Source organism: Taeniopygia guttata, chromosome 8 (assembly GCF_048771995.1).
Source record: "Taeniopygia guttata chromosome 8, bTaeGut7.mat, whole genome shotgun sequence".
Lineage (NCBI taxonomy): Eukaryota > Metazoa > Chordata > Aves > Passeriformes > Estrildidae > Taeniopygia > Taeniopygia guttata.
This window is the reverse complement of record NC_133033.1, coordinates 4,660,100-4,672,453: the sequence shown is the minus strand read 5'-3', so window position 1 is coordinate 4,672,453 and position 12,354 is coordinate 4,660,100. Positions and strand designations below refer to the sequence as shown.

Sequence of the window (12,354 nt, the reverse complement as noted above, 5' to 3'; positions counted from 1 at the left end):
TGAGGCTGCTTGTGTTTTTCAAAGTAGAATTGACTATTTCAATTTGAATTGAAGGGATTACATACCTGGATATATTTCATGGAGGTGATAACTACTATGTTTACATAACTAATTGCTAACTAATTGCCTATTTAAGCAGCAAATCTTGTTCTATAGCATATCAGATCCTAGAGCCAGGTAAGTACTTTCAGTCCCTGGAGACCGTAGAGTACAAATTTTGATCTCCATAGATCTGCATGTTAATCCTCTGTTCAACAACTGTAGAATACGGGAATAGTTTACTCTAAGGGAAGTTCATTGCACCCCATCACACCAGATGGGTTAGGATACTGTTTCAGTACATCAAGATTTTCTTTAACTAACTAATAATCTAAAGAAAAACCAACATCAAATATAGTTGTCCAACAAGTTAATGTAATTGTCCTCCTGAAGTCATAATGAGTTACTTGGAAGGTAAGAGGACAAAGGAAGGCAGGTGACTGCAGCTAAGCTTTACAGGTCTTTTTGCTCGGGCACTAAAGAGCAGCTATTTCTGTGTACAGGACACAGAATTACCCCCTGCTCTCCACTGAGTGCCATATGAGGTAACTGCCTCAGCAGCGACAAAGAAAGAGTAGGCAAGTTATTCATTTATTTTCTTTTGTTTATTTTTTAACTTCCCATAAATGCCAGCTACCCAATGTGTCAAAGAGTTCACAAGGACTACCTTTCCCTGCCTCCACAACAGCAGGCAAAGCCAGCAGGAGAAAGGACAGAATGTCTGGATCAGGCCTGGCAGCGAGCAGGAGCCACTGCCAGAGACAGTGGAAAACAAGAGCAGTGATGGTAACAAGATCCCACTGAGAAAGAAGCCAGGGACATGGAGGGAGAAAGGACAAGCAGGAAGCACATTCCAAAGTAAAAACCAGACAGTGGCAGGAAAGTGAATGGAACAACTAGAAAGGAATAAACCAAAAGAAAGAACTGAACTCTGGAGGAGATGGTATACCAAGAACAAAATCAATGTATGCACACAGGTGTGCTTCCAGCTCTCTCACTGCATTTGCTATTTGTAGGATTAGACCTGATTTTAAAAAGTGAGTGTGTAATTCACTTTCATAATGGTTCAAAACTATTAAGCCAAGGGAACAGCAATTGTGCAGAGCTTAACCTTTAAAGTTCATGGACAGCAGGCAGGCAGGACTTACTAATGTTCTGCAGAGCAGCAGGACAATTTATAGGAGCAAAACATTGCTTAGAAAAAAAAAATATATTGGTGTTTGGGAAATTAAGCACTGCCTTTCTCCAATCCCCTACTAAACACTTTGTCCTCAGTTTGTCTTTATGGGAAGTTGTACTTTAGAAGACCTGAATATCAGCTTCAGAAACTGTGGTCACCTGATCCAGCACTGTGCATGGAAGCCTGATGTAATTTCCATCTAGCAAATCACACCCTGTTTAAATACTTCAGGTTTTGGAGAAGGGCTGTTTGAAAGTCTACATGAAAAGACACTGAAATTATTCAGAAGCATTTTTTAGGAATTAAACTGTTAATTATAAAGCTTCTGTAAAGAACACCCATGCAGAAAACAAAACCGTTTCCTACACAAAACAAGTGTGCAGTGATAAAGAAAGTGTTCACAGTAACAGAGCAGGAATGAGCTTTTAATATCATAAAGACAGACTGAGTATAACTTAAACACCCAATTGCTGGGCATTTAAGGACTGTAGTTCAGCCTCCACCTGCAGCCAAGGAAAGTGACATTTCAACAAATGTTGCAGAAAGAGAGCAATAGCTGCTTCATTCCCTGGAGGAAAGTGTCCACCTTAACTAAACACTGCGACAGCAACTGGTATAAAGAGGTGCAGAATAGCAATGCAGATCTTCAACTGTAGAAGAAAAACTCCATTTCTTGTTCTGCTTTCCCATCTGCATCCAAGCAATGCTGCTCATTAGTTGTCTGTTTCCACACAAGTGATTGCCAGGGTTCATGACACACAAATTCATATGGAAACGGAAACAATACATGTTCTTCACTGTACATTCAGCTCCCACATCATCCTAAATTATGCTCAGAACACATCTGGACTATTGCTAGATTGAGTCTACCAAGAGTGCAGTGAAAAGATGGTTTTACACAAAAGATGAGTGTGATATTTGGAACGTTGCCCTAATAGTAATGGGAACTATTTGCATTGGAGGAGCATGCTTTTGGCACTTTCCAGGAATCAGAGGCAATGAGGCTTCTTGCTTGACAGTGCTCTGCTACTAAAACCATGTGCAGAAAGTATCATGTTCATTTATTAATTTTAGAACATATCGCATCCACATAGCTTCACAGCTACTGTGAAACCTGTGACAGCCTCACACCCAGGCAGTTTAAAACCCAAATTCTCCTCCAAACCATTAATAAATTTAACATGCTGCATTTCTGGGAGATTACAGCTATGTTCACATTATATTAGTACAGACTGAGTTGTGTTTCTTAAACCAAATCCACTACAAGAAACAGTCTCCTTAAAGACTTACTGCTGCTCTTTCACAATTAGTGTCTTTCTGCACATGAAAAAGCCCAAACTGTTCACCACCCAATTTTTAAATCAATTTGGGCACTGCTCTTTAAAGTGAGTGATTTATTACCAGCAGCTGCTGCAGCAAGGTGAAACGTCAGCTCAGTTCTTGCATCATCTTATGCTGGCTGGAGATCTGCACACAGATCTCACACTCCAACACAGCCTGGAGAATTCAATTCTCTGCTGACATTCGCAAATGCAACACAGCCCTGAACACGTATCCACAATTAATGCTCTGTAACTGAGGAGCTCAAGAACTGTCACTGCAACTCGACTGACAAAGGCCCATGGAGGAAATACAAGATTTTGAAGAAAAATTATGGTATATGCAAAAGTAAGTAAGATACAAGGCCATGTCAGCCTCCCAAAAAGTGTTTTTCTCAGTCTTGGCTTTGGGGAATTACCTGGGGTTTGTTTTCTTGTTTATAAATATATATAAAGAGTTATCTTCCTCCCTTCAAATAGGTGACTTCAGAATGCTGTCTGCCAGTTGGTGATGATCTGTATCAGGACTCCGCAATTCTGGCTGAACAGACTTAGACTGGCCCCCAGCATGGTAAGGATTTGTACAGATGTTCTTCCATAGAATAGCAAAAAAAAAAAAAAAAACCCAACCCTATTCCTGGCAACCAATAGGTCATCCAAACATAAACCGTCTAAAAGGCTGCTACGACCACTCTTTTCTGCAGTAGGAAGTCATAGTGCACATCAATAAATCTGTGAGTATTTCTGCAGCTGAAATAGTGAGGCCAACAAACTTTTGCTGACAAACCTTTAATATGGTTTTCCATGCCTTCTGATATATCTCTTACTGCACAAAAGCCCTGAAGATCCCCTCGTTCTAACAGTCTTGACTCTTCTGGCTTATTTTCAAGGTGTGAAAATGCAGTTACGGCTAAACACACACCCAGGCTCCCAGGAGAAATACCCTCACAGGAACAGGCTCATGCACTGATTCAAGATTCCCTCTCTGAGGACCTGGCACCTCCTAGATTTGCTTGCAAGGCTGAATAAACAAAAATTGTCCAACATCTGATCAATAAAGCATTGCTTAAATCTGTAGCATAAAACCTTCTACTGAAGAGTAACACAGAACAAAGACTAGCACAAAAAGTGATATATGAATTAACTTTAATTGCCAAAAGGTCACAGATTAAAGCTTCAAAATGTATTTATGAAGTATTCAGCTAATTAACTCATCAAACACTGTTTAACTAAAGCCACTGACAGTTTCCATACCAGTCACTTTACATAAAATAACAAGGAGTTTAAGACTTGTTTTGATTCTAATTGGCAGCCTTAGTAATGAAATTAAAGTCATAATTTAAATTAGTTAATTTGATTTTGATAAGAGGCTACCAACAGAATCTATTCACCATAATAAATCACATGTGCTGTTGAATCCAGTATAACTTAGGAAACAAAACCCCAAAGTCTGGTTTCTTTCAACAAGCAACAGGATCAGACTTTCTAAGACACCAGCAGACCAAACAGCTACCTCCACCTCATGCCTCTCTAATAAATAATTTTCACAAAATAACCATCATTTTATAGCCAAGAAAACAGATTTTTGAAGTTTCATTGCATTGTTAAAAAAAAAAACAACCACAAAAACCTTGTTACCATGTACCTACAAACAGGACAAAGTTTAACTGTTCTGAAAAGCAGTAATGAAAAAAACACATAAAGCCACAAGTAGCTGACAAAAATTTTAGGTCCACCTTTCAGTTTTTATCACAGACATAGTCAACATAAAGAAATCAATTTTCCAATGCTACAGCTTTTCCAGCTGCCAAGTGTCAGCAGGGATGCTGCCTTCTCCACAGCACTGCTGCACTACTCACAAGTGTTTGCAGAGCACTGCAATGCTCAGGTGGAGGCAAGGTGAGAGGAATACATCAAATACCCATAAAAACAGAGCATTTCTCTGTTCTGATGTACTGTGCCCATCAATATGAGGGAGAAGCTATGAATCCTGAAGCCATGACCTGACAGTCCCTCCACCTACCAGACTATTGATTAAAGCACTTTTTAGTTTCACACCTGGATGTCAAACCTTTTTTTCTGTTAATTAACTCCTAAAAGGGAGATATTCCATTACCTAGAACTCAAACACAAGTGTAAGAATTCAAAGCCTTTCAAATACCTCAAAGCTACCACCTTGCACTTACACATAAACACTAAGAACAAGGTATTGAATGTTTAAAAAAATTGTCACATTTTCATACCTGTAACCTGTCTGCTTTTTATAAACTGGTATTCCAGATGGTTAAAGAACTTTTATCTCTTGTTGAGTGGCAGATGTGGGAACAAAATTGGAGAGTATTTCCTAGCTGCCTGTGCCTGCACTCAGATTGAATCCATTGGACCCACACTGCTAAGAGCAAGCCTGGAATCCTCCTGTGAATATGTCAGTATTAGTAAGACTCAAAAAATAGTGTCATGTATGGAATTTCCACATTATGTTTCTTATCTGGCAATAAGAAAACCCACTGTGATTTCCTGAATGCTTTACTGACAAACAGACATTAACTCGCAAAGTACTGTCACAGTTTTCAACTGTTTTAAGTCCTAAAGAGATACAGCATCTCACCCTTGAATTTTCATCCAGAGAAACATATTTGGATGCAAAAATTTTAAGTGCAGCAACAGACAGGAATGTTTTTTGTTGTTTATGTTCTGCTAAGAGAACATAAGCTTGTTGGTGAGATACACAGATGTTTTGGTTTGTTCTTTTTTCATAGAAATGAAGCTCTAAAAATTTCTACTATGGTCTACTTTACACAAAGAAATACAGTCTTGTCACAAGAAAAAATGCTAATATTTTGTCATGCCAATATAAAAGGACGATACCAATCTACTACTAAAGAAAAATAAATCCTCTTTTACAGACTCCGCCTAACTGAAGTTGATCTGGACTATCATCCCATCATAGAAAAACCCAATTTATTTAGTGAACTTTCTCACAGAAGGTTTTAGACACTGACCTTAACTGAGAGTTGCACTAGGACACCATCAAGGACGCAAGTTTAGACTGAACCCTTAGTAGCTATAAAGGATTATAACAAATTATAACCAAAAAACCCCTATGGCTCCACCTTCCCTCTGCCCCACATCTCTCACAACCAAGAACTGTGTAAGACTGGGAATAAAAACACAATATGAATTTGAAAAATAAAAATAAATTCAGCAAAGCTGAGAATTAACTCAGAGTTTCTGGAAACATGGCGTGTACTCTCTCCCCGATTTCCAGAGTGATGGTGTGATGTTACCAGGCAATACTCCCTGATGTACTTGCCTGCTTGTTCAAATATAAACATAGTCCTGAGCATCACAGCAAAACAAAACAACCGAGGCTCTGTAAAAATAGCACTTGAATTAAAACTTCCATTTAACTTCAAAAATACAAGGAGCTTCTTTGCCCTTTTATACTGCTATTACCACAGTATTCATTGAAATCTGAGGCAGAGATTCACTACAATCACTTCTGGCAATGTATTTTGAAGTCTGCTAAGTTGTAGGTGGGAGAGAGGTCATGGAAAGCACTGTTAGGAATGCCATTCATAAGGAACCAAGGAAAACACTTATCTTCCATGTGTTTTCACTATTGTCTGTGGATATATTTAAAAACTGACTCCATTAGTGTAACTACAAACAGCCAGACTCAGAGTCAACACCATTATTCCTCCCAACCCTCGAGTTTTCATAAGCACAAAACCTCATGCTTGTTCCAAATAACTCAGAATAACTTAGTGTGATATCAGCTAAACATTGTGCTTAAAAACAATAAAACAATGAATCACAAACACTTAACATTTCAGTACTTAAAATTAAGTCAATACTTGCATCTTCCTTTGCCAAAACACCAGGAATTAATAGAGAAGTGCTGCAGAACCACCATATAAAGTATTTACTGTAACATTTTAGTGACCAAAGGCCAAGCTCTGGAAAGGAAAATAATGCTGCTAAACACTTATCTATACTTTTGTTCTACTGATGCATAGTGAAACAAACCAGAAATGACAAAGCAGCTGATTTTGACAGTGGATAATTCCAAAATTGTGACTAACTAATAAGAAAAAAAACTCTAAATGACTCTCAAGATCGTTCTGCTGGGCACCAGAAAAGCCAGAACTGTTGTAGTGTCAGGAAGATCAAGTGGCAAAAACCACTGGGAACACTGGCTTTTAAAATTAATTTTTAATTTGGCCCCTGAAACATATATACCAAAGGCTATTCCTACAGCAGCACAAATACGTGTTTTTTTCAAAATAAAAGCTTACAAAAGAAACAGGCACTTCCTCTTTGCCTTCCTCATACAAAGAGCTACTGTTCCTTAATCCAAAAGCAATCCAAATGATTTGCTGGAATTAACTTCTAACACTGGCTAATTTGTTTTTATTCTCATTCTTCCTCAGTATTTCACTTCCTTATTAAACAGCTGCCACAGAATAGCACTGTAAACTGGGAAGATGACCAAAAAATGCTTCCAGAGGACATTATACCAGAAACACTTCCTGCAGCTGAGAATTTGGCTGTACAGAGCTGTCTCCCACCTTCACTGACCCGGCAGGCATCACCTTCACCAATGAACCAGTAATTACAAAGTGCTCCTCTCAATCCAGCAATTACTCTAACGATCACATTACATGATAATGACTTTGTGAGTTATTCAAAACAAAGCTTGCATTTAAAATTAACCAGCTGCATCTCTCAGTATCACCCCTACTTCCCTAACTTCATGTAGCATCCCTATTAGTCTGTGTTATATCAAGAATGAAACCCAGAGTATTTTCTTTCAAATGCTTTCAAGGAAGTGTTAATGGAATCAGAATATAGAAAGAGGTTCCACACCAGGGCCACTCATTTTTGAAAACAGTGATGCTGAAAACCAAGAGTGCTAAAATACTAATTCCACTTGACATTCTGATGGCATCCAGCCAGGGACTCGATGCCAGAATCCACCACAGAGCTTTATTTGATTGCTTAATTGTTTTACAAGGCCAGTACGTAGACAAGCCACACTGTAAAACTTCCACATGAGAATGCAAGAAATACTCACTTTTGCAAAGCTCAAGACTACTTACAAGAGAGGAGACTGACTTTAAATGTGCAGAATTGTAGCATGAAATCCATCTAATTTGCTTGAAGGCTAAATACCTTCTTTGTCTTTAAATAAATACAGCTCCTTCCATTCAAAGATCAAAGAACTTCACAAGCCTAACGTCCATGGTTTTCCTAATAAAGCATACCCCATTATCCTCATTTTACACATTAAAAACTAAAGCACATCTGTGGCAGAACTGCTTTCAGTCCTGAGCTTTAATAATGAGGAGAGGTAGGGTTTGAACACCACAGTTCTGCAGCATGACTAGTGAGAATGTTCCTGGCACTGGCACTCACTACGGTCACCGGCTTGCTTTTTGTCACAAAATCCCTTCTCTTGCAGTCAAACAGCACCTCAAAAGCAATCTTGGACAAGTTTTATTATAAATCTTACCTAGTAAAATCTGGCATGTATGAGCTTTTGATCCAGTTCAGCTAAAAAAACATAAATCAAAAGAGCACATGCTGAAGGGGACAGGAATAGCCTGGGGGTAATATAATCTGTTCATCACAATTTAGCTAAAAGGTCATAGTAATGGCTCTCAGAAGCTGTTTTAAAAGCAAATTAAGGTTGTTTTACTGAAGGTTATACAAACCATTGGTATATGTTTAATGTTTTTACCTATCCTCCCCGCAATTTCAAATCCTCTAGTCACAACCCCCACATTTGTTTAGCTTCCTCTTCTCCACCCCATTCCTCTCGAACTCATTAAAGCCAGCAATTGTGGCACTTGTGGCAATTCATGGACACACTGACAGACGTTGTCATCACACTCATTTATAGTCTTGTCTTAAATTATAAGGATTCAGCAGCAGTTCATAAAGCAGCTTATCTGTCAATCAGTGGAAGAGATGAGCATAGCATCCTTCACCCGCCTCCCTCGGCACAGAATCACACTGTGACAATCTGCATGTTGCCTAAGGAATAAACACAGAAACCCCACATTCTTGCCAAATTGCAAGATTTACTTCTGTCAACAGACATAAACACAGAAGTTATGTCAAACACACAAAGTCACCTTTTGGAAAAGCAGGTGACCTCAGTCTATCAGTGTGGTTTGGTGCTACGAAGGGCAAAAGTTCCAAGCAGCTGTAAACCTCAAGGTGAACTTCCCGTGGTTTCAGGAAGACTGCACGAATGAACTGAAGCCCCCTTTGCATTTCCAAGTTTGTCTGGCCTTTTCCTTTTGATGAGTTAAGTGTGGTCGTGCTACCAGCATCAATGCCAAAGGCACACCACAGCTATTAAACTGAAACTGAAGCAACTGGGAAACACAAGCCTGCTGAAACTGAAGTTTTAACCTCATGGAATTGAAATTTATGCACACCTTCACCTCAAGCCTCATACAGAAAGAAAGCAAAGGGCATATGTAGGGCCAGCTCACAGCAGATATCTTGCTTCTGGGCCAGTTACTCCAAATTCAGGCTTCAACACTTTCAGACAGCCCTGAAGACCAGCAGCCTGGACCACTGAAAAAAGATTCACACTGATTTTTAAAATCTTATCTAAAGGAAACATGTTTTAACTAGTATGATATGTATCTGGTAGCTGTGCTCCTCTCAAAGAAAACCAATAGACAAGCCTTCCTTTGATCCACATGAATGCTGAACAGATTCTAACATTATGTAATAGAGACCAAATAAGCATATGCAAACATAATGGATTCATTACTGATTAGGGAAAATGTAAAGTGTTTAATCATTCATAGACCTATTCTTATATGCATGCTAAAGTGTGCTCAGCCAAAAAAAAAGCATGTAAATTCAAAGTACAGACCTGTTATACGTGTTTTGAAGAATGACTGAAACATTCCTGTTATTTTTAAATTATAACACCTAATCCTAACTTTTGTTCATGAAGCATTAGATTGGAACATTTTACTTGGGGGAAATTTCTAAGAATTCTTCTCCAGTGATTTATCTTCTCTTTATCTCCTGTTGCTGATATATAAAATCCAAAAATCTAACACACCACTTCCTCCCCACTGAATAAAAGTTAAAACTGGTATTATGAAGAGAAGAAAGAATACACACTTGAAGAGCTGTTAGAAAGAGAAATGATACTGAGAGGAAGAAAACCAGAAATAACATCTGAATTACCACAAGACAGCATGGGGTACAATATGTTTCACCATAATGTGTATGACTACAATGAATAATATAGCTGCTTCTGCAATAGCTTTCTGTACAGCTTCATATGCCATAAGCTTCTGCTGAATGGAAAACTACTGATTAACCTGATTAATTACTGATTAACCACTTAAAGAATAGCTGTAGCTTATTAAATGTAATGTTAGATTACAGCTGACAAATAAAAAAATCCAAGAACTGACCATAAATCACTTTCCCCCTTTCATAAAATGTATGTCAAAAGCTGTTAAATTGTACTGCAGTGTTAGACAAATATGCACAGGCAACAGTTCCAGTCTCAGGACTTTTATAGATGTAACTCTTTTATTACAAAAATACTGTTTTGCATACACGTGCAGGAGCTGACAGATGCAAATGAATCCAAATACTAAACTGAGGCATGAATTTATATAAAATTTCATGTAGCAAGGCACCTCAATCCTTCTGAAATGCCTGCTCTGTGCAGTGATTTTCCTACATTGAAATGTTTTGACTTCCCTCCTGTGGGTTAAAAAGAACAGAAGTCAGAGCAAACAAGAACGTGAGTGGCAAAGGAAACTATTATAAAGCATGAGTAAATTTGATCAGAAATACAGGATGAAATAATGGGGAGGTGGGAGAATCCTCTGAGAGTTGTCAAAGTGCCATTTGTAATGGGAACAAGAGCAGGGAAAAAAGTGCTTCTCTGAAGTTTACACTGACAGCTTCACTTGAAATGTCACACTGACAAGCCAGACTGTCCCAGCTCTAACTACATCCAACCCAAATGCCAACAAGAATTTTTATTCACTCTCAATCCTCCACAGGAAAGGTTGGACACCAGCTCCCGGGCGCTTCGGCCAGGGAAGTTAAGGAGCAGCTCCATTCCTGCATGGTGCACGTGCCATCCCATGGATCACCTTACTCCACAAGCACACACCAGCAGCTTAGAGCAGCTCAGGATCTAACCCAGTTAATTCAGGGAGCAGGATCACCTCTCTTTATTCCGCAGGGCTGGACGTCAATACGCCAAGGCTACGGATACGGATGATCTGTGCAAGTGTAGTTACGCACCAGATACGCCCATGGATTCTGCACGAATTTATTTATGGACACATACACATGCATCCACAGAAAGGGAGCACTTTTCTGGCACAGAAAAACCTCAGCATACTCTTTGCTGGAGCCTGGGAGGGGACATCAGTTCCTTGGCTTTATTCGTGAGCTTAAGCATCTGCTCTTGACCACATCTTGAGCCAGACACTGTGCAAGGTGGTCCTTTGGTATCACACAGAGGGGCTTTCTGCTGTTCTCACCCCTATCAGTCCCACAGTCTGGACACTACTAATTACCTCTTTTCTTATGAGCACTCTGTGAAGTTTTGGGGAAAAGACCAAGAGGATGAGAAGGCTTTTACAGGAAAGGACTACAAGACTATTCCAGACAGCAAGGAGAGCACTCTGAGTGTATCTGCTGGCTGAAGTTCTGGAAGAGGATGGAAGAGAGAAAGGCAAACAAGAAGGCAAAGAACCTGGGAAAGGCTGACATTCTCCAGCACTTCTAACTACTTCAGTTTTATTTTATATCACAGTCCTGAGTTAAAGCTCTGTTCTGAAAAACATTTGACCTCACTGGGTTCCTATTTCAAACTTACACTCAGCTTGCCCAAATAAAACCGTACGTAAAGTCATACCCACACTGCGCTTTCCTTCACATTGTGCAAACAGTTTAAAAAAAATAGACAGCCCTTAGTCACCGGGATTATGCAAGAAGGCACAAGAGGGGGAGCGAAAAGCAGAACCCTACGGTAGTCACACATTCCTGAAATGCCAAGGGAAACCCTGCGTGCGCTTCACCTTGCAGCGATCGCAAGGAACGGGCTGGGGAGCGCGCCGGGCGGGCGGCGGCGGGGAATGCGGGAGGATGGGGAGCGGCCGGCCCGGGCAGCGGCGGAGGATCCCCGGGCAGCTCCCGCCGGCCCCGCGCCCGGGCCGACCCCCGCCCGTGGGGAGGCTGCGGGAGGCTCCCGCCGCCCCGGGACCGCCCGCCCGCAGCTCACCTCGGTCTCCACCACTTCGTGGTAGGCGGGCGGCGGGTCGAAGCCGCCCCCGCCGCCTCCACCGTCCCCGTCGCCGCCGCGGGGGCCCTGCCCGCCGGCGGGGGAGCCGTGCCCGCCCGGCGGGCCCTGCCCGCTCTCCATGGGCTCGTAGCCGCCGTAGTGGAGGCCGGGCCGCTCGTTGGTGAGCAGCGCCACGGCCTCGTTGATGTCGTTCTTGGCCAGGCGCAGGGCCTTGCGGATGGCGGCCGCGTCCGAGAAGCCCATGCAGAGCAGCGTGGTCATGTGCTGCTCCTCCTCGCTCTCCATGGCCGCGCCGGGGAGCGGGGCAGGGGCTGGGGCTGGAGCAGGAGGAGGAGGAGGAGGAGGAGGAGAAGGAAGGAGGCCGGGGCCGGGGGGAGACCCCCGCGGACCGAGAGGCGCCGGGCTCAGGCGCTGCCCGCCCCGCGCGCCGCCATGTTGCCGGGAGCGCCGCTCCCCTCCCGCCACCGCCGCCGCGGCGGCCGCCCCGCCCCGCCCCGGGCCCACCC

The 12,354-nt window shown here is 41.7% G+C and overlaps 1 protein-coding gene across 6 annotated transcripts in view; it reads right to left on the bottom strand.

Annotated features, from left to right (window-relative positions):
• USP24 (ubiquitin specific peptidase 24) overlaps nucleotides 1-12,337 on the bottom strand; it is a 60,363-nt gene extending 48,026 nt beyond the window's left edge. For 5 of the 6 annotated variants that reach the window (XM_072932459.1, XM_072932460.1, XM_072932461.1 and 2 more), the window contains exon 1: nucleotides 11,828-12,336. In XM_072932459.1, coding sequence (XP_072788560.1) covers nucleotides 11,828-12,133 — 306 coding nt within the window. In that variant the 5' untranslated portion in view covers nucleotides 12,134-12,336. Of the gene's footprint in view, nucleotides 1-11,827 lie in introns of all 6 variants that reach the window. The other variant, XM_072932458.1, reaches the window with a different exon arrangement.
• Between the last annotated feature and the right edge of the window lie 17 nt (nucleotides 12,338-12,354).